A 23,657-nucleotide genomic window follows, 5' to 3' on the forward strand; every position below is an offset into this window, starting at 1 on the left:
GTAGTCCTGCAGCAGTCCTACAGAGTAACTTCACAGCACTCAGCAACAAAAAGAAATTAAGATATATCAGTCCTGTTAGTAAGTTTAAAAGGCAAATAATCTTTTTTATTATACATCAAGTATCCCTCTTTCATTTTAAAGTTACTAATGGTGCTGTTCTCGTTAGAACGTGGTGTTTCTGGGAGACAGCACTGGACTAAGCCAAACTCCTTGTTGTTAATCACCACAGTGCCATGTATGTATGACAAGCATCATTTTGGACGAGCTCTATAAAAATCTCCGAACTTCAGTTTTCTCATCTCTACAATGGAAAGAGCTGTTTCTATTGCTAGTAGTTGTGTGCTAGGATTACAGGAGTGAGCCACCGTGTCTGGCCTGATTTTTTTCCTTACCTGTTAGTTCTAGTTTGACTACCGTAAGAGTAAAATGGGAAAAACAAGATACATTTTTCTAAGCTAAATGTCAATCATCTTGTACTCACACATCTGGCAACTGATAACCACGTTTTTTTCTAGGTTTGCAAATATGATTATGTGGAGATCTGGAGTGGTCTTTCCTCTGAGTCTAAATTGCATGGCAAATTCTGTGGTGCTGAAGTGCCTGAAGTGATCACGTCCCAGTTCAACAATATGAGAATCGAATTCAAATCTGACAATACTGTATCCAAGAAGGGCTTCAAAGCACATTTTTTCTCAGGTATAAGTATTCACATGTTGTGTGTGTATATTACAGATTTTCAATGTGGATTGGATTAAGTTGTATGTGATCTATTTTTCATCGTTTTCTGCAAATGCAACTTGAAGAAGAAGGCCTTACCATTTGACATAAGTTTAGTAATATTTTGCTTAAAATTAGGATATTAATAAGAGGGGCCCTGATGAAATGTTGCCTGCAAACAATTAGATCTTACATAAAATCTAGTCAGATATTATAAAGGCTGGTACCAACAATACTTTTAATTATAGTAATATTTTTATACAGTGACTTTGCTCTTTATAGGTGGATGGAAATAATGATACAAGACCTCCAAAAAGGGGCAGATTTTTCAAAATAATTTTTCTTTGTGTTTGGAAAATGTAGTCTCATTTTAGCAACACTTTTATATCTTTTTATTTAGCAATGTATTTCTTCCTATTTTCATTATTATTAGGCTAATATTAAAATTGTGCTTAGCCTCATTGTTATAGAAACTTAGAAACACAGAAATTATAATTTTACTAAATATAGTATATTGTTAGATGTATTTAATGGTTTGCACTTTTGTGTTCGGAATTTAACATTTAGTTTAAGCAACTCAAAGTAAAATTTCCTTCTTAAAGATCTGAAATTTTATAAAACTCCCCAGATTTTATGGAAATATATAAAAAAAAAAACAAGAAATTTTTTTTCTCAATCTCAGTATCATACTTTATAAAAACATTATTTTGAAACTTCCCAAGTAGATAAAATTGTAACAAACCTTAGCATAGCAATCTATTCTGTCTTTACAGCTAGCAAGCAATTTAGAGCAACTGAATTCCAATTATGTTTTAATATTAGTAATTTGGATTGAGTTAATTCAAAGGCCATTTATTCTGGTCCTCATGTGTTTAAAATTAATGAGATTTACAATGTCCAGGGTTTGTTTGGGGTTTTCAGTGTAATTGAAGTTAATGGTTCACAAGCTCCATTGAGTTCCAAGTCATACAGAAAAGTGCCTCCAGAATACAATGGACCTCGATTCCCGTTTTCTCATTTCCTTCTTTATTCCCAGTTTAAATGACCTTTTACAAATGCCTCTCAGGTATTCACTTAAGTTTCATATTATTCAAAGTACAGTTTTAATATTTTAATGAAAATGAGACTTTTTAAGACTTCACTATTTTATAAATATTATGTGTTTTATGAAGTTTAAGTGACACAGCGTTTAGGTAGAGACAGGTTACTTATCTTAGCGCTATCTAAATATTTATTTTAAAAATTGAAATTATGAAGTAAATGAATTTTGTCATAATAATTGAAGTTACCAGTGAGTACTGTGTTCACTATTTGGGTGATGGGTTCAGTAGAAACCCCAAACCCTAACATTGCGCAATATTCTCATGTAACCTGCACACGTACCACATGAATCTAAAATAATTTTTAAAAATAATGTATTCAGGATCCTTTTTATGTTACTTTAGTCATATATTTAATTTTAAATTGTTTTAAGAAAAGAAACATGCTACAAATACTGACTACAAAGTATGATTAAATTTAGTTACTGAGAAAATTTAAAACTTGCTTTCTGATATTTTTGGTAAGAAAAAAATTTCCAAATTATAAAAACAGATTATTCATGTCCTTAGAAACAGTACTGTTGAAATATAAGAGATGCTTCCTTAATTCTTTGAAATACAGCTCTGAAGGCTTGTGCAGAAGGTACTGCTCTCTACCACATGAGCATATATGGTCTTTATTCTTTATCTCTGTGGAAATGTGCTTTGTAAAATTAACTGAGCACCTTGGTAGTACTTGAGCCAATAACAGGTAACTTGCTGTAAATCATGTTCACTGATGCATACTTAAAACATGGATGATTGTATGATTGATTTCATACAATCATCCATGTTTTAAGTATTTATCAGTGCACTTAAAATACATATATATATAAATCAATTAACATGACAATAGTTTTCAAAGAGTCTAGCCTAGATTGTTTGACGATTAGTTAACTAAACTGAACAATGAAGTTCATGAAGAAATTAAACCCCAAAGTTTCATTTTATATTGTTATATTCACATATTTATATGACAGATGAGGCAGCTGAGGAGTTAAGTAAGCTGCTCGGTGTCAAAGAACATTTAAACCTAGTATCTCTTGGTCTGAAGACCATTCTCTTAACCATAAGACCTGATCATGACCTTGGCAAATGGCATTAGTTCTTTTCCTTATGACCTGGAAAACAACAGCGGATATAATTTTCACTTCTTTATTAGATTATTGTTTTGTAAAGTCCAAGACAATTATTATTAAGTATAAATTTTCAGGGTTCCCTTTTTAAAAAGTCTTGGCTGTTTGTCAGATTGATATTTAAAATACTGTGGTTCTGGATGCGTGATTAGATCTCTTTCACATGTAATTTCCTGGGAGTTTCTGTTAGCGGGAAAGATGTTTACCCAGGGAAAGATGTTTACCCAGGAAAAGGGAAGGTTAAATACATGTTTGTAATAAATTGCTATTGTATTATCAAGAGATGGCAGAAAATAAGAGTTTAGGTGAATAAGTGTCCTCATTATGATGATCTTCTGAAGTCATAATTTACAGAAGATTATCCATTTTAATTGATGCCTGTTCACATTGCAAATATTAGAGTTCTAATAATGCTTTCAGTGTGATAATATATAATCATATGTCAAAAGCCAAGTAATTCACTGTAACTACATTATTAGAAAGTAAGTATGCCAACTATAAAGATACTATACTTCACAAACAAAATCTAAGTTTTTTTAAATGTTAAAACTCACTATGGGGGGTTTTGACAAAGTGTGTTACTGGATTTATTGTCACAAATTCTACAGAATGAAATTTCAAGAGTCATTAAAATTACTACTCCATTTGCCCCAGAAATCCCATTCATGGGACTCTTTCATCAAGAAATATCTCGAAATCTGGAAAACGAATTTCAAAATGATGTGATAGTGACAGAAATTTGGAGCTACCTAATATTGCGACAACAGGAAAATCATAAATAAGTTATGGCAAATGCACTTTGTGGACTCTTCTGTGCTACAAAGAAGGTTCAGCCATTCCATGGTGTAAAATGTTGTAGGTGGTAAAATGTTAATGGAAATCTAGGCATAAAACAGTGCATGCACTGTCTAGATAGCTAAGAATGCAGGTTGGAACAAACCTGAAATTTGCCATATGAAAATACCAAGAATGCTTGGTTAGGGTGGAAAGACGATGCATTATGGTTTTCTCCATTTTCTTCTCAGAGTTTTCTTTTAATTAAAATATAAAAATAAATTTAAAAGAAAAAAAAGCTCCTATCATGTTTCCACCTATTACTGTTAGCCAAATATTTCTAGTTTGCAAACATTGCCTGATAGACACCTATTTCTTCATTAGTTAATAAATATTACTACAAGTTAATATTAATACAAGTGTATCGAATTGAGTTAAATTCCCAAATATTTTATTACAGGCAATCTAATAAAGATGTTAATATATTATATACATCAATCAAGAGATATTTTATAAACACGTAGTCTAAAATGGTTATGTTTATAGCCAGTGTTCTAAAAATTTCAGAAGTAGTTGTGGCTTTATGAAACCTTAACACAGAATATAACATGTTCAGCTATTTGTTCCACATTCTTTTTCCAAGAACTTCTAAGAATTTTCAAGGAACTCAGTAATAGTAAAAAATAATATTTGGTAATAAGTGATTCTATAGTATTTGGAAAAGAAAGCTATTAAAAATAAAACTCTAGCTTTCTTTCAGTTAAGTGATACATCAGGAAAAAGACAAATATATTTAAGTTTTAACATAAAATGAAATAATATATTTATAGTATTATTTTCAACATATCATTGTCTAATAAAATAATTGCATAAGAGATTTTAGCTTTCCTTGCACATAGCCTCAGATTTTTAAAACAAACACTTTTTAGATTTAAGAAATAACATTGAAGGGATGTCTCTAAGAACTTTTTAGCAGAATAATTCACATCACTTCCATGCTCATAAAATTAAGAAACTCTCATCTATCAATTCTGACTAAATATCATAAATGAGTCATGAAAATACCGTAGCTTAAAAATTAAGAAGTCGTTGGATTTTATAGCAAAATAATTTATAAGCTGCTCTGTAAAAATCAGTGTAATATGCTACGCTTATTCAAGGGTATATTTAAAGAGCAATACAATGAAGTAATATTAAAGCAAATAAAGAAATTAGGAAGCCAACATAAGACCATTTGAACATTATATAGAATTATTTGTGGCTTTATTTATTTTCAGGTAATTCAGAATATAGTGGCATAGACATTTTCTAGAAGATATATGGTCCAACGATAGCTTGGTGTTATTTTCTTGGACTAAATGAGATTTGTTACTAGATTAACCACAATGATTTAGTTTATATGATAGTAAAACCAAACTTAATTTTATATGACATATTTGAGCACAAGTCTGCAAGGCTGCATAGGTATACACGATGCAATTTACTTAATTTTAAGTGAGGAAGCAAAGCTAAGAGTATTCCGCTCAGAAGAGTTTCTTTTCTTTAAATGAGTTAAGCATAACAGAAATATTAGTAGGACTTTATACCTGAAAAAATTAGCACATTTGGGAACTTGACATCTTTTAAAATTTTAATTATAGCATTATTTGGAGATAATATAAAAATGACTTCAGGCAATGAGCGTTGAGCATAGGCATTTTGCCTTTTATAGGCAACCCTCTGTTAATGAAAAGATTCAGTTATGACTCTGCGATTCTGAGAACAGAAAATGTGAAGAATAGTAGCAGTCTCCCTCAGGGAAAAATCTATTAGGAATGTGATCTAACCATTGCTGATAAGCCTAGGGACTTGCTCAAGGACAGAAATGGACTAAAACTCGTTTTCCGACTCCCAGTTCATCTGTCTGTAACAAATGGAGGAGTCACTTAAAATAATGTGTGCATTGCAATCTTTCTAGCTCTAAATTCAAGTAATTTCAATTGACATGCTCCTCATCTTATCTTCCTGTGAGTGTGTCTTGATATTTGTAAGTGTCCTTCTTGTCCACTGTTTCTCTCATGGAATGGTTGTTGACATTTGCAGATGAAATTCGACATGATACTACTCTAACAAAATTTTAAGGTGATTAATTACACACAGTAACACAACTTTCTTGTATGATTTTGAATCCTGCTTCCAAGTTTTCATCATTAATGGTATTTAAATATTTGCATGTTTATGGAAACAGAAAATTATCTCTGTTGTAGCTCTCCTAGTGTTTATTGGTGCTTTTTTGTAGGTGATTATTTACTGGATAGTTTTATGTCAGGCCTGTGTGTGCTGTGCATGTGTCCATTTATTTCAGATCCTGAACATTTAATTTGAGAATACCTGCTCTTGTATGTTTCTGTTCTGTTGCTTGGACAATTGACTTCTTTTTCCTACAGATAAGGAAGCTTTCTGCAAAGAGAAAATTTTTATTTTTGAATATTGCAAGAACTTGATACAGGTTGCAACTTCAGTTCCATCCAGTATGTATCATTCATAGATTGGTGACCTCTGATAGTCTCAGAGGTTCGCTGCAGGCCTCTGATGGAAGAATACCCTCTTCCTTTTTCCTAATGATGGGCCTTGTCTTTATCTGACATGAAGGAATGGAAAGCAGACATGTCCATTCCAGAGAAGGGGGCTAATTTCCATCTGCAGAAAATAAATGCTTTTATTTCTCCTCAATAAAACATTTATTTCTAGCACTAAGAAAAACACTTTTTTCTTTATTTTGTGTCTAGTATATGAAAATGCCAGAAAATTTCAATAAATTATTGATAGAAATTTCAGTTATTGAATGTGTTACGCAGACATTATGAGAAATGTTTAAATGTCTCTCCTCCTCCCTTTTCTCTTTCCTTGGATTTGTATTCTTCAAAACAGAGTTTTTGTCCTAAGAGGAGAAATGGAAAGTGAAAACAGAAGTTAATTATGTTTGCTAATAGCTTTTTGCCAAGTTTGATGGCCTTTCATAAACAAGAAATCTATGATATATTTGCAGAACTTATCTTGTATGAAGTTGCCATTTCTCATCAACATAAGAAATCCAAAATTGCATTCACTTTAATTAGAATACTCTATTAACTCCTGTTCAAACAAGTGATTTTAAAACAACCACACCATATTTACTACTCCACAGATGAATTACAATATTTTTCAAAATATAGTGCAAAATACCAAAATATTTTTTGTCTGAATGATGTAAAACATCTGGATAATTTTAGGTATTCCAATGATTTCCTGAAATTTTCTCTTTTCATATGACTATTTGACACATGGAGGTACAGTTTTATATGCTACTTTTCAGGACATAATAACTTTCTTCTGTTGCCTTTAGATGCTATTTTGATTAGTTCAGTTTTGAATTTAGCTAAAATTTAGACTAACTCATAAGTATATTCTAGCTACCTAACTGATAACTTTTCATTTTCATGCAACCTTAAATTAAATTATGCTATATCAGATGTGTGAATGAAGGCAGGAAACTCTGATAAATTGGGAAAGTAAAAAATAACAGATACTTAGAGAATAATGACTATATAAATAATAATAACTCTTCTTCTTCCCTGTCTTATACTTGTTGTCTTTCATCTTCTTCCTCTTCTTTCTTTTCTTCTTCCTCTTGCTCCTCCTCCTCCTCTGCTTTCTCTTCTTCCAAAAATTATTCTGAAATTATTATTATTATTATTTTTAGCACAGCAAGAGTATGAATGGTTGGCTACAAAATCATGGAAATATAATTGGTTTCATTTTGTATTTTATCTCTCTTTAGTTACTATTACTATAGGTCAGTTTATTTTTTAACAGATCTTGAAATTAATTATACTCCGAAATATGAGCAATATGACCTTTCCACTAGAATGAAGTTTGGATTTTAGGGATATTTTATGTTTTGGAATTCTTTTTATTACAAAATGACTGGATTTAAACACAGCAATAATGCATGTGTTATTGAATAACATTTGTATTCACCTTTGAATTTTAACATTTTTGTATCTTTCATGCATGGCAATCCAAATAGGTACCAATAAAAGGGTGAGATTCAGGCCATCTCTGCCTCTTCACTGTTTGTCTCTGAGCAGTTCATCTGTTTATCAGTCAATTGCAAATGTGAACTAATTTTCTCTAAGCTACTTTGCATACAGTTGTTAGGTTTCCAAGCTACTCTCAAAAGTCTGGTTGACCCAGGGTACAACTAAAGTTCACTCTATCAGGTCTTATATTAAGTATATAAAACCATCATTATATAAACATTTTCAAAGGAAATATGTGTCTATTTCAGAATAATTCTGTCACCAGCATTTTCTTAATTGGTTCTTCCGTTTAGCAGAGATAAATTCTACATTCACTCATAAGGAAGCGTTTTTCTGAAGCTTCGTAAGGGAAAGAGCCTCTGGAAAGTAAGAGTGAAAAACAAATTTAAGCAATTCATTGCTTAACCATCTGCATTAGAAAATGCAGGCAGCTGATACCACGGTGGTAGGAAGTATGGTTTACTGTCCACCCGTTCTGTATAAGTCATTTGTAATTTATAAACTATAATTCTCACTGTCGATACAGCTAATGGAATAAGAGTTCAAAATTATGTTAAATTTCTCTAAAATTGATTATACAAATCTAATTTTCTATTAACTGCTACTTTTTTCTACATTTCGTTGTTTGATGCTCTTTCACAGAATGATTGTCTTTGTTCTGCTTTTATTTTGTTTTGCTTTTGGCTTATTCTCCATAGTAAGTGTTGAAAGAATAATGGAAGTGTCAAGGATAGGTGGAGAACACATAACTCACAAATATGCTAATTATGATATATTCTTTAAAAACTGAGATTGCCTGTGTGTATTTAAAATATTCAGATAGTGCCAATGCATTCATATTGCCTGTAAGCGTGTGTGTTATGTAATCAATCTTCAAATGTGACAAAATAGATGCACCTTTAAAAATTATCATCAGATTCTTTGATAAAAATACCTTCCCTAAACATTTTTTCCATGGAATGAATATAGATTTGATAAAAAAGCAAAAATAGTATAATTTCTATGCCACCAAGAGCTTGCCAGTGCTCACTAGCAAAATCAGCTGAGAGTGTCCAATTTGAATTCAGCCTAACTCCTCATATGATGTAACTCGTCCTTTTCATTCTCTATGTGTGGGAGTGATGAAAGTCTGAGTGACATGCCATCATGAATGTATGTCAGGAACAATCTGCCAGTTTTGACGTTAATGGACAGGCCAGCTATGGAATGACAGCTGAGTGACATGAGTGATGGTTCATGCCTCACCGAATTGACTGCCTGTTAATCTAGCTTGGCTTTTTTCCCTGTAGTGAATTTGTTGGCTATTTTTTGGGGCTCATATTTCCTAGTCTAATCTTTACCTTACTTCTAGCACACTAAAAGCCCTTTTAGGGGATGACTTCTTAATAAACTTGTCTGCCACAGTATATTTGTTTAAAATACATAAATTTCATTTCTTCTGTAGAATAGTTTAATTATGCCTTTTTTCTGCTTGGAATGCTATGAAATGTCCAAATTCATTAATGCTAAGCATAACCGCAAAGTTAATGGGGAAAAAAAATCAACTACAGTAATTATACTGAGTGATTTTTTTAAAGTGATTACATACAAATCTTGGAACCTTGTTTAGCCTCTGTCTGTATACCATGGTTAATATATTGAAGGATATCCCTCTATTTAAATGCTATTTCTTGCCCCTATTCAAACTATGCACAATTTTAAATTTATTTTTTAAAATTAGCAGTAAATGTTTAGGGTTAATTTGAAAGAAAGATCTACTGATTCCCTCTTTCTCCTACCTAACACTTCTACTCCAGCATAGGAATAAAAGAGGGTTACAAGTTATTATCATAGTACTAATGGTCTTGGAAATTTGATTCATGGTACGAGGCTACAAGCTAAACAAGGAAAGGGTACAACTAAGAGATCATACATTTTTGTTTGTTTTATGTTGGGAACAGGAGAAACCATGACTTAGTTTACCCTTTGGCAGTGTTAACCACAACTAAATGACTCCCTTTGATATCCTTTGTTTTTAAAGTTACTTACTAAACCATGGGATTGATCTCTTTGCTAGACAAAGACGAATGCTCTAAGGATAATGGTGGATGTCAGCACGAATGTGTCAACACGATGGGGAGCTACATGTGTCAGTGCCGTAATGGATTTGTGCTGCATGAAAATAAACATGATTGCAAGGAAGGTATGGAAAGGAATACACTTTTCTTGACAACATGTAGAATTACATGTGGTTTGGATAAAGCACTGCTTCCAAGCAAAGTTAATCATTTCAATGAGTGATCTCATGGTGGGCTACCGAAATGTCTAAAAACAAAATTCTGTGTAATGTTCAAAGATCCAAGGCAAATGACTGGATCTGTACTTTGCATATAGGTGGCATTAGAGTAGCTTTGTATAACAGACATAGTAGCTGCTAGGATACCATCTGGTAGCCAGAAAAGCACCACGTTCTCCCCAGGTCTTTGTGGAACAGACCTTATAACAGCATGCATAGTTAAACTTAACTTCTGCTAAATGTTTTGCATTTGATGTAATACTCCTCCCAAAAATATCTTGTATATCTTGTGCATGTGCTACATAAGTGATGTCCCTTTAAATACCAGGAGTGTCAAACTCAAATGCCTACCAAAAGGAAGACATTTGAAAATGGTAGATACTGTGTCATTTAAAGTTTGAAGTCATGGTGTTGGTCCAGAAAAGCTTAATAGTAGCACAATCATACCCTACCAGATTTTGTCCCCAAGGCCTTACAAAATTCCACAACTTTTTAAAAGTAGTCATCTTAATCCCCTTAGCCACTATGAACTAGACAAGAACAATAAATAGTTATTCAGCTCTTATTTCTTCCTTTGACAGTCTGTTCTCGAATTTTCTACTTAAGTTGGATTTATGCATGTTTTGAGAGGAGAATTACTAAGGCAAATTTTATAACTTTAGTCACCATATGTACATTGGAAGGTACCTGACTCTAACCACAGTTAGATAAGAATGTTTTGTGTAAACATTGGAATACTAGAGAATATCCTGAGCTGACCCTTGTTCCATTCAGCTCCTTTGAAATATGGTTACAAGTCGAGGATTTTCTTTTTTTCATTGAGCTAATGACATTGTGCAGAATCATATACAAGCAGGAATTTTTCTTTCTCTCCTTTCATGTATAAGCATAATATCTATAACTTGGTAAGATACGATATGCTATTAAATCAATAGATTAGGAAATAGGCCCAGGTTTTTGTGGGTTTTGGGGGTTTTCGTTTTTGTTTTTATTTTGAAACACGGTCTCCCTCTGTTGCTGAGGCTGGAGTGCAGTGGGGTGATCTCAACTGATTGCAGCCTCGACCTCCCAGGCTTAAGCAATTCTCCCACCTCAGTCTCCCAAGTAGCTGGGACTACAGGTGCACACCACCATGCCTGGCTAATTTTTTGTATTTTTTGTAGAGACGGGTTTTCGCCATGTTGCTCAGGCTGGTCTCGAACTCCTGAGCTCAAGCAGTCCACCGGCCATGGCCTCCCAAAGTGCTGGGATTGCAGGCATGAGCCAGCGCACTTGGCCCAGGTTTTTGTTTTTTGTTTTGCAGACATTGAAGGTAATTCAGAGAAAAAAAACAAGACAGCTTTTATAGATTATAGATTATACATGTAGTCTGTGGATCACAGGTAGCAAATATGTCTCTGTTCATTACATAAATGATATAGGAAACGTCATTATAGATAAAACAACATGCAGACGCACCTTAATAAACTTGTCCTATTGCCAGGAAAGGGGTTGGATCATCTTTTACCTTCACTATAGTACATGCTCCTTGTACACTTTAGCAACGATCCTCTCAACCTAGTCTCAGTGTCATCGCCACATCCTGCAGAGATCACATTTCACATTGCAAGGCTGAGACAGGGACGATGAAATTTAGAAAACCCTTGTCATGACTGGATCCAAACTTTCAAGGCTATGTCTTGCTACCATAATCATAGATTATCAGACAGGAACTGAATTTTACCTTCCACTTTATTGTAATCTTCTGTTGCAAATACAAATCTCCCTATGGAAACCTAGCACAATTAAGGTGAAGGTCTAGTATGAATGATTGCAGCAGCGGGGCCAACAGCAACTACAGTAAGTGCACTAACTAATGTTGGGCCATGTTACCCTTGCCCTGTGGCCCCGAAGGGTATAACCGGTGTGTTTTCCGTTGAATAAAGTATTTCACCAAATGTATTGCTCAGGAAATTTTAGAAAGTTATATGTACACAATACATAACAAATAATCCCAGTCTAAACAAGGGTGTATGTTATAGAATTTCCTAAATTATATAGAAAGAACACAGCTTGAGGATAATAAGTGTTTTTGAAATTTAACATTAACCATGTGGAAAGATCTTGTCTAAAATGAGCTTATTTTAATTAAAAAAAAACATTAAATAATTATACTGATTGAATGAGGTATCCTTTGAAGTTCAGAAGCATCTCCAGGGCTAATAGCTGTTCATTTATTTTTCCTCTTAGTGCTTCCACTTGCTTTGATAAAATTAGGGCTAATTTATTTTAGAAGCTAAAATTATGATACAGGTATTCAAGTGTATATTTAACTAAGGGAGAGAGAAAATGTAAATACGTGATTCAAAAGGTGCCTTCATGATATTAATTAGCTGTAAATGATGTTTCTTTTAATAGGAAAAAAGTTGCAAATGGCATAGTCCAATGATGTTTGTTTGTGACATTGGATTAAATACACCCAGTGTTGATATTCTCGACTGTCAATATATGTTGCACTGTTAAAGTCTGAGCCACAGACCCATCAGTTTAAAATAAAAGTTCATTTTATTTTAGGCATTTATCTGATTTATGGTAAATACTTAATTTCATGTGAGGCAGACAACAAACATTGGCTGATTATACTCAGCAACAGATTTCCCAGAGCAGATGAATATGATAACCGACACGGAAGTGATAATTAGCTGGTATTCAGGAAAATCTTTCAGCAGGGCAGTGGGCAAATAGGCTGCTTGCTTTCTGCCTCAAACCTGGGCTGGATTGCCACACTGTCTGATATTATGGTTATTGGTACAGCTGAGTGTGAACAGAAGATCCACAGTCCAAGTGGCCTCATCACCAGTCCCAACTGGCCAGACAAGTACCCAAGCAGGAAAGAATGCACTTGGGAGATCAGCGCCACTCCCGGCCACCGAATCAAATTAGTAAGTGAGCACATCCTTTTACTTTCCATTAAGCTGACTGCCCTTGTCTTGCATTACAAGCACTAGGAAATAAAATGGAAGTTTATCTAATTGAATTGAATCATAGGCAGCTGGAAAAGATTTTTTGTCTCATGCTTTCCTCCTTACACTAAAATCCTTGACTTGACTTCCTAGATCAAGGTGATTGCCACGTTGTTCTCTAGTGTTTCTTATTCTGGGTGTTTTATAAGGCATTACCAAAGTTGCTTCAAAACAGTAGTCTTTATTTCCTAATATATTACTGGTAATTATATTTTCAAATTTGGAAAATAAATGAAGAAATAAAAGAATCAGAAATTTGCCAGAAAGCACAGAATGATAATTCACTTAAACCCAGCATAACATATTCTACTGGTTATACCAATTCCATATACATATGTATTTTTCATAATAGAATCAATTTTGTCTTGTGGTGTACAGAATATTATTTTTGCATGATATGTTGCCCTCTGTACAAAGATACTGATTTCCTTGGATTTTGCCCACATTTTATCAGGCATGAGTAATTCAAATATGAGTATAATGTCTCATCTCGCTTGCATTCTTCGCATTTTGCATTCTGGCCTAGTCATAAATAATAACCTGATAATAAATGTTAAATTTCATTATAGGCCACAGAGTGTTTGAAGGGTATAATCTAAAGAAATAAAAATATAGAAATGTAGAAATGTTAACAATTTCCTGCAATATGTTGTTTTTAGAAGCAAAAGGCAGTGCCAACTAACAAGGCTCAGGAAAGAGCCCAGCAGGCACTATAATGACAAAAATTGTCTGAGGAGTGAGGCTACCAGTCCAAGGTAGCTCACTAGATGAGTCCAATCATAAGCTTAATTTTTAAATTTCTTGTGTTGACTCTTCCCTCAGTGAATATTATTGGCCAATAAAAAGGCCTTATTTATATACAACATTGTAATAAAATCAGAGACAGTTGCCAAGAAATTCATATTCTTAGTATGGAGGTCCTTCCAATCTCCATAGTTGTAAGTGATTTCCCAGACAGAGATATCAGTTCATTTCAGCCACACTGTTGAAGGATACTAAATGCTGAGAGACAGCACTAGAGGAACTCAACTGCTCTCCAGTCCTGTCCAAGGTCCTGATTGAGAGGATGATTCCCTGAACCTTATGGTAACTTCCTGAGCCTTATGGGCTGAAATATAGAGGCTGCATTCTTTTAAGGAGTTCATTTTCTTAAGAGAGTTGGAAAAGTTAATTTTCATGAAGACATTTCTTTGTCTCAATTCAAATTTTTGTTGGATATCATATTCCTTCTTTCTGAATAACTTATTTTTATATTTGGTATGAAGTATGTACATTAACACTTTTGAAAGCTGTTTTCATTGCATATAGAATTCTAGGATGACAGTTTTCTTTCTCCATCTTGAATGATTCCATTTTTTTCTGGCTTACATAGTTTTCCATACTTCTTTGGTAAATCTTATCATTATATCATAAGTCGTGATTATTTTTTCTATGGCTGCCTTCAAAATTTTCTTTTTATCAGCAATTTGAATATAATGTATGCAGGTGTATGTGTTTATGTGTGTGTATGTTTCTGTTTAATAATTTTTTGGTGTTTTTCCTTTTCAGAATTATCTGAATTTCTTGCATCTGTATTGTGGGGTCTGTCATTAATTTTTGAAAATTCTCAATTGTTATTTCTTCTTATAATTCTTCTGTGCCATTGTCTCTCTTCTGGGATTCAAATTACTTACGGGCTAGATTGTTTGCTGTTATTCCTCAACTCTTGGATGTTCGGTTCATTTTTTGCCCTTCTTTCTGAGTTTAAGTTTCAGTAATTTCTACTGACCTATCTTCAAATTCAGTAATTATTTCTTCAGCTGTCTTGAATCTACTGATAAATTTGTCAAAAGCATTCTTTATCTCTATTACCATGTTCTTTATTTCTAGCATTTACGTTTCACTTATTATAGTTTCCAGTTATGTTAGTCTGTTTGGGATGCCATAACAGATTATCACAGACTTACGGCTTAAACGACAGAAATTTATTTTCTCATAGTTCTGGAGGCTAGAAGTCCAAGATTAAGTTGTAATTAACAAGGATTAGTGTCTGGTGAGGCCTCTCTTTCTGACTTGTATATGGCCTCCACCTCACTGTATACTCACATGGCCTTTTCTCTGTGTATTCACAGAGAGAGACAGAGCTCCAGTGTCTCTTACGTCCCTAAACATATCACATTGGGGGTTAGGACTTCAACATTAATTTTAGAAAAACACAATTCAATCCATAACACCGTTTATCTGCTGAAATCTTCCATCTGTTCTTGCATATTCTGTGCATCTTCACTAGGATCTTTAACTTATCAACGTTAAATTCGTAGTTCCTTTAAATTCCATTTGATATAAACATAGGGGCCATGTGCTCAGGTCTGTTCTGTTGATTGTTTCGTCTCTTAGCAGTGTTTGATTTTTCTTGCCTTTTGTGTCTCATTTTTTTAAATTAAAATAAGACATTATGTGTGCAATAGTAGAGACTTTATGTCTGGAAACGGATGCATCTCTTGTGTTAGCTTATTCGTGTATTTGTGTGTATGGAGAAGGGTGTTAGGTGGATCTAATTAAGCCAAGATTGGATTTTCTTGTTCTATTATTATCTTCATTGCACCACTGGCTTCAAATTCCTTTTTCTTCGGGTGGAGGTTGGGATTTAAGAGGTGTTTTCTCAATGCTTCTGTTTCACTCATACCTTCTCTGTTCATCCCCAGCGCAAATATCGTTCCTCTCCACCCTTTTTTGTCTTTATCAGTGATAGATGGCAGTTGCTTGTTACTTGGTGCTTGCTAGTCTGGTGGTGAAGGCAAAGGGTTCTTTATTATTTCAGTACAGACTCCACCTTAGGCAGGCCCTGCATGTTCGGGTCTTGGTGTTGAGCTTTCTCGGTGATCCTTTTTCTTCTCTTCGTGGCAGTGAAACTCTGTCTATATATCTTATGAATCTTCCTTGGGAGAGAGTTTCTTTTCAGTCTCCTAGTGGTAGAAGATCTCTAGTTACTGGTAGTTGATCCTGAATCCAGGACTTCCCCTAGGGGTAGTAGGTTTTGGTTTTGGTTTTATTTTGTTGTGTCTGTTTTGTTTTGACATTTCCTCTGCCTGCAGTGGCTCTGGACCTTTGTCGTAGGGGTGGCAGGGTTTTCTGCTTCTCCTTCAGAGGCTTAAGGCTGTGTTTTCTGAAGAAGAAATACAATGAGGCTTCAGACTTTTCTCGTGGCAGTGACCACTTCCCTTTCTCAAGCCTGAAACACGAAGAAAGGCACTCACCCACCTCCTGCTTTTTCCACAAATGTTCTTGTGAGCAGGAGATGGAGGTCCATGGAAAAGGATCCGCAAGTGTGTACAAGCTCCCCTCGTGTCTGTAGTTTCCTCTTCCCCTCATCCACACATGACCTTCACCAAGCCATCACCAATTTCATCAGAATGCTTTTCAGCTGACTGTATGATATCAACCTCTCTTCCTCTTGTAGTCTGCCACTGTCACATCTTTCCTTGGAAGGGCCTGACATTCAGTAGACTTCAGACTACTGTGATTTCCATGCTTTGGTGTGTTCAACCAATGTCATGATTTTGTTTTTTTTTTTTTTTTTTTTTACACTTTACATCATGGCTTTTTCTTGTTGTCAGGGTAGAAGCAAAACTAGTTCCAGCTTTCTATATCCAAGGGGAAGTAGAACTCCTAATATACCCCGGTTTTAAACATAGCAATACTCAATCCATTCTCAATTATATATCTTTCAGCTTGAAACATCCCATCTAACTCTAGGGCAATCTGTTCCTTCACAAATTGCAGGATTTATTTTTCTTGCCAATATTCAACTTGAGAATTAGGACATAAAGCATGTCTGTTCAACCATGGTCATACCTGCTGGTATCCTAAGAAGGTAATATTCAGAAGCAAACTGAGAGCTTTAACGCAAGTATTAAACTTTATTTTAGGAATTGGAATTTGTGTTTTTTGTGGAAGTAGTTACAGTGTAAGCCAGGTTTTCTCAAATGCTAGCATGTGTCAGAATTACCTGGAAGGCTTGTGAAAACACACATTGCTGCCACATCAGAACTTCTGATTCATAGCATAATATTGATTGCCACCATCCTATCCCACGGATCATGTTCATATAAAATCCGACTCTCAATAGCATCCTAAGAGCCAGGATTAGTAGAAAGTGTGTCACAACAGATAAGCCACCCACTCCAAGTAACATTTTGGTTCTATATTTTTTAACTCTTGCCATTTTCACACTATAATTGCTTTAGTTTCCCCAATTGCCTTTCTGCATGTAATGTAACTGTTATCTAGTGTTATCTACTTCAAAACTGAAATCACTATTATTGCAGATATCAGCCAATAGTCATTTAGTGAACAATACTTTATAATAACAGTTCAAACCATTCAATCACCGACCCATGTGCTTTGACATTTATAATACAGGAAATTTCATCAAGATGTAACAATGTGTAAAATAAAAGCATTTTGCCTGGTTTCTTTAGGATCTTTAAATTTTTTTGTTTTAGTTTTGCTTTGTTTTTTGGAGTTGGAGTCTTCCTCTGTCACCCAGGCTGGAGTGCAAAGGTGCAATCTCGGCTCACTGCAACCTCTACCTCTGGGGTTCAAGCAATTCTCCTGCCTCGGCCTTCCAAGTAGCTGGAATTACAGGCGCCTGTCACCACACCTGGCTAATTTTTGTATTTTTGTAGAGACAGGGTTTTGCTATGTTGGCCAGGCTGGTCTCGAACTCCTGACCTCAGGAAATCTGCCCCCCTTAACCTCCCAAAGTGTTGAGATTATAGGAGTGAGCCACCATGCCTGGAGAGATCTTTAATTTTTATGGAAGAATTTCAACCAAAACTGAAATTTAGAAAATGAGTTCAATGAAACTTGAACAATTATGAAATATTTTAATCCTCTTAGGTCAAGAGCTCCTGGTAGATACTTGGTTACCAACTGGCTTCATTATGGGCAAGGGCAGGGATGAAAGGCAAAGAAAACATTTGGGTCCTTATGTTTACAGTGGAGCTTTCTTCACAATTCATGGATTGATATTCCTTTTTCTATAGGTAGGGTGGGAAAATAAGAAAGAAAGAATTTTTTTTCTTTTTTCAATTTATGTTTTCTAATAGGCAGATAAAATTGCATGTATTTACCATGTACAATGTGATATGTTGAAGTACATGTACATTGTTTAATAACTAAATTTAGCTAATTAATATATGTATTATTCATCTTTTGATCATATTTGTGGGGGAAAAAAACACTATCTTAGCATTTTTTAAGAGTATAATGTATTATTAACTGTAAGTCACCATGTTGTATGATAGTTCTATTGAATTTTTTCCTTCCATCTAACTGAAACTTTGTATTTTTTACTTAAATCTACTCAACCCTTTCCATCTCAACCACTCTAGCCTTTCGTCAACACCATTCAACTCTCTGCTTCTTTAAGTTTGATCATTTTAGATTCCACATATAAGTGTGACCATGTAGTATTTATTTTTCTGTGCTTGGCTTATTTAACTTAATGTAATGTCCTGCGGGTTCATCCATGTTGCTACAGATGACAAGGTTTCCTTCATTTAGTGGCTCCACTGTGTATATATACCACATTTTGTAATCCATTCATCCACTGATGGACACTTAGGTTCATTCCATATCTTGGCTATTGTGAGTAGTGCTGCAGTGAACATGGGAGCAACAGACATTCCTTCAACATCCTGATTTCATTTATTTTTGATATAAACTCAGTAGTTGTGAAATTGCTGGACGATAGGGTAATTCTATTTTTAACTTTTTTCAAATGGCTGTACTAAGTTACATTCCCAACAACAGTATGCAAGGATTCCCTTTTCTCCACATCCTCACCAACACTTGTTATCTTTTGTGTTTATGATGATAGTCACTCTAGCAGGTGTGGGGTGATATCTCATTTTGGGTTTGATTTGCATATTCCGGATGGTTAGTGATGTTGAGCATTTTTTTCAAATACCTGTTGGTCTTTTGTGTCTTTTCTTTTGAGGAATGTCTATGCAAGTCCTTTGCCCATAAATAGGTTTATTTGTTTCCTTGCTATTGAGTTGTTTGAATTCCTTTTATATTTTGGATATTAGCATGGTATCAGATGTATGGTTCATAAATATTTTATCCCATTCTGTAGGTTGTCTTTCCACTCTGTTGGTTGCTCCCTTTCCTGTACAGAAGCTTTGTAGTTTGATGTAATTTCATTGTGTATTTTTGCTTTCCTTGTCTGTGTTTTTGGGGTGAAATCCAAAAAGTCATTGCCCAGACCAATGTCATGGAACTTTTCCCTATGTTTTCCTCTAGTAGTTTTCATAGTTTTGAATCTTATATTTATGTCTTTAATTCATTTAGAATTGATTTTTCAATATAGTGTGACATATGGTTCTAATGTCATTCTTCTGCATGTGGATATCCAGTTTTCCCAACACGATAAGAGGGGACTATCCTTTCCCTATCGTGTGTTCTTGGCATCTTTGTCAAAAATCAGTTGGCTGTAAATGTGTGGATTTATTTCTGAGCTCACTATTCTGTTTTGTCAGTTTATGTGCCTGTTTTTATGCCAGTATTATGCTGTTTTGGTTACAATAGCTTTGTAGTATATTTTGAGGTCAGGTAGTAGGATGATTCTAACTTTGGTTTTTTTGTTTTTCAGTTTTTGTTTTGTTCAAGACTGTTTTGGCTATGCAGTCTTTTTGTGGTTCCATACACATTTTAGTGTTTTTTTCTGTTCCTTTGAAAAAAAATGTTATTTGTGTTTTCTTTCATCCATGTTTTATAGTTTTCAGTGTAGAGATTTCTACTTACTGGGTTAAGTTTATTTCAAGGTATTATAATTTTTGGAGCTGTTGTAAATGGTATTGTTTTCTTGATTTCTTTTTCAGATAGTTTATTGCTAGTAAATAAGAATGTGACTGATTTTTGCCTATTGATTTTATACCTGGCAACTTTACTGAATTTATTACTTTCTAATAGGTTTCTGGTGGAGTCTTCAGAGTTTTCTCTTCATGAGATTGTGTCATCTGCAAACAGGGATAATTTAACTTTTCTTTTTTTTCAATTTGGATGCCTTTTATTTCTATGGCCTAATTGCTCTGGCTAGGACCTCCGGTACTATACTGAATAGAAGTGGTGAGAGTGGGCATCGATGTCTTATTTCGGATCTTAGAGGAAAAGCTTTTAGCTTTTCTCAGTTGATTATGATGTTAGCTGTGGGTTTGTCATACATAGTCTTTATTGTGTTGTTGCACATTCTTTATGTGCCTAATTTGTTGAGAGTTTTTTTTTTTTAACATGAAAGGACATTGAATTTGCCAAATGTTTTTTTCTATTAATATGATCAGATCATTTTTATCCTTCATTCTGTTAATGTCTTGCCTCATGTTTATAGATCTGCATATGTTGAACGATACTTGCATCCTTGGGATGAATCGCACTTTATCATAGTGAATGATCTTTTCAATGTGCTGTTGAATTCGGTTTGCTAGTATTTTGTTGAAGGCTTTTCAGCCATGTTCATTAGTGATACTGGTCTTCAGGATTTTTGTTGCTGTTGTTGGGTAATTGTCTGGTTTTGGTATCAGGATAACACAAGATTTCTACATGTTCCCTATTCAGTTTAGAAGCAAGGAAAAGAAAATTGTCACTGAAGACAATTTTATGAGATAATTTTTTAAATGATAGTTTATGAATTTTGAAAGCCTGCTGTACTTTCTAACCCAAATTGTCCTGTAACTTGATGTATGGTTTTGTCGAGTGACATGTAGGTAGTGGCTGATAGGTATAAACAAGCCTTCTTTCACTGTGTCTGAGATCACAATTATTTTGGTTAATTTGGGTTATAAGGCTATAATCTCAAAAAGACACTTAGATGATCTAGCAGTTATAGATAATAGGAATTACAATAAAATTCCTATGTGCCCTTTGTGAGATAGGAGCATTCATGTGCATGATGTTCATTCACCATATGTATATTCAGTTTACAGTATGATTATCTAAATCTAGTATATATTATTGTACATTAACATGAGAACTGAACTATCAGAGTCAGTTTATTGTAGATTTATATTGAGACTTAGGCATTATAATGCAGTTATTACCTTTTATGCACTGATCTAGTTATCTACTGCTGCATAGCAAAATAGCCCAAAACCTCATGGCTTAAAGCAAGCACTGTTGTATCTCATAGTTTGAGGGAGTGGCATCAGTATTTAAGTAGTACTTGGCTGGTAATTTTTCTGTTGCATGTGACATTGATTGATTCACCTGGAAGCATATCTGAAGGGTCGAGGTGGTTGCAATTATATGTCTGTCATCTTGATGTGGAGGGCTAAAAGCCTGACTCAGCCGGGACAACTATGGCACCCACACGTGACCATTGCAACATGGGGGTCTCAAAGGAACCAGACTCTTTTCTGTCAATCCTGGATCCCCAAAGTGTCCCAAGAGGCCGTGGAAGCCTCAGAAGCCCTTGAACATTACTTTGGAACATTCTGTTGGTAAAGCAAATCACTAAGGCTGCCAGGATTCGAGGGGAGGAGAATTGAACTAGAAACACACAGCTTTGCCTTCCCAATTTAGACTACTGACCTCCACAGCTGTAGAAGAATAAATTTGTGTTGTTTTAAGGCATTGAGTTTGGCAATCTGCTACAGCAGAGACACACAAAAGACACATTTGCTTTGTTTTTATTATGCATGTGTGTGTTTATTTAATCATGAGGTACTGACTGAATGATTATAGCTTTAAAGTACAAAGAAATTGCAGTCACAAGTATCTGTTATCCCTGTTTTTATCCTGTCTTGGTTCTAAAAGACTCAACTGATCATTAAATTTGGTAGTACCTGTTTATATTTTGAATTAATGTTCATTCAAAACAAAATACTAACAAACAAAGTTCTAGGCATCCGAGCATACTGCAATAAGCTAATGTGCTTATATCATTTTTAGTTGATTTATCATATCCTTGAGTTTTGCTAAATAACATATAGTTACAAATTATAGCTTTATATATGGGATATTTAAAAAACACAAACATCTACAACTGTTAAATAATTATCCATCATAAATCCATAAAAATATATTTGATCACAGTTATAGAGCACTCATGGAGAAGAAAGGTTCTTTTGAATCAGGAGACTGAGGTTTGTACTCCATGATGCCATGTTTTTCCAGTGGCCTCTAATCCTTCACATATTTTGTGGGAAACCAAATGCCAGTTTTTACCAAAAACAGGAAAAGGTGAAAGATGGCTGGGACTAGGGACCTCTAAAGCTTATCTTACAGTTGCTCAAATTGCAACAGTCTCTTTAATTCTTTTAGTTTAAATGTTCACCTTTGCTAAATTTTATTTCTGCATTAAGTGCTATCATTTTATTATCTCGTCCTTTGTGAATATATGCAGTTACTCTGTAAGGCCTCATTCTTTAGCCATCGCCTGTATTTTCAATAAAAGAACCTCTACAGATGTTCATATGAGTGAACAGCGTCTGGAAGCCTGGCCAGGGGCCAGCCAGGTAATTAGTCTTGCTTGGGTGTTCCAGAAGTAAAGTTATTATTTCCACAGCCTATATCGAGAGTTCAATTTTATTTCTTTTGAATTGGACTCCTTAATCTCTTAGCTTGCTTGTCTTGTGGGAAATGCATTAGGATTTCTGACTAGGGCCCATGGTTAGTCACTTTTTTTTTTTTTTGGCCTTTCTAAAACCTAGATTAGTAACCTAAAATTATAGAAATATAATCATGGAATGAGTATGCTTTAAAGTTTTTTAATACCCAAATACTTACAAAGTTTTCAACACTTAAGAAAAATATTTAAGTCTACCAAAGGAAGGTAGTGTTAGAGTGGAAATCTGAGTTCCTTACAGCTTTATACATTCATCCTTGCCAGCTATCCTGTCTCCATTGTGAACTCACAGGGCTTTTCGGGAACCTAAGTAATGTCTTCTGGGGACATTTCTGCGGCATTGGTTCCTGGTGGCTGGAAATGTGCACATTCTTTATTATTTAGATATTGAGATTCATGGTTCGGCTTCTGTTGTAGAATAAAGTGATACATGATATATCACGCCTTATCATTATGAACTCTGAAAAATATTTTAGAAGTTTTTCCTCTCCAAAGAGTTCCTATAATACATTTCTGTGGCCTGGAAATATTTTCTGTTGATGTAAAGTCACTGAGTGTGGAAGGTTCTGTGTGTGGGTATCTCTACTATACAAGGAGCAGGCTTCCGAGATCTCAGCCTGTGAGTTAGTCACACCTTTGCTTGTGTGTGGTGGAGCCTTCAGTTCAGACTGATTTCTGGAAAAGGACCACCCAGCCTTGGCATTTGACCTAACAAGTTGCTACCTATTCCAAAAAGAAAATTCATTAATACCTTAATGAATGAGAGTTGTTTGCATCACTAGAGTATATGTCACTATGGAACCTTTGACTAATATGACTCTTAGAGACTCAGTCTGATTCCATTAGTAATTTGATAAAGAGCTGTAGCCAGTTGGCACCAGACCAGCTGTCACTATGGCCCCCAGCCCACCAGCTCAATGCCACTTTGTGTGGTGTTGCTTGGTTCTGTTAAACAGATGTTATGATTTAGGCTAGACATCCTGCATTTCATTAGGAAGAAAAATAT

At 34.6% G+C, this 23,657-nt stretch overlaps 1 protein-coding gene across 3 annotated transcripts in view; it reads left to right on the plus strand.

Annotated features, from left to right (window-relative positions):
- The window catches only part of TLL1 (tolloid-like 1), a 244,888-nt gene that overhangs the window by 206,656 nt on the left and 14,575 nt on the right, over positions 1–23,657 (plus strand). For all 3 annotated transcript variants that reach the window (XM_011967784.1, XM_011967785.1, XM_011967783.1), the window contains 3 exons: positions 516–696; positions 9,824–9,949; positions 12,836–12,963. In XM_011967784.1, the coding sequence (XP_011823174.1) occupies positions 516–696; positions 9,824–9,949; positions 12,836–12,963 (435 nt within the window). The remainder of the gene's footprint in view (positions 1–515; positions 697–9,823; positions 9,950–12,835; positions 12,964–23,657) is intronic.

This window comes from Mandrillus leucophaeus, unplaced genomic scaffold (assembly GCF_000951045.1).
Source record: "Mandrillus leucophaeus isolate KB7577 unplaced genomic scaffold, Mleu.le_1.0 Scaffold81, whole genome shotgun sequence".
NCBI lineage: Eukaryota > Metazoa > Chordata > Mammalia > Primates > Cercopithecidae > Mandrillus > Mandrillus leucophaeus.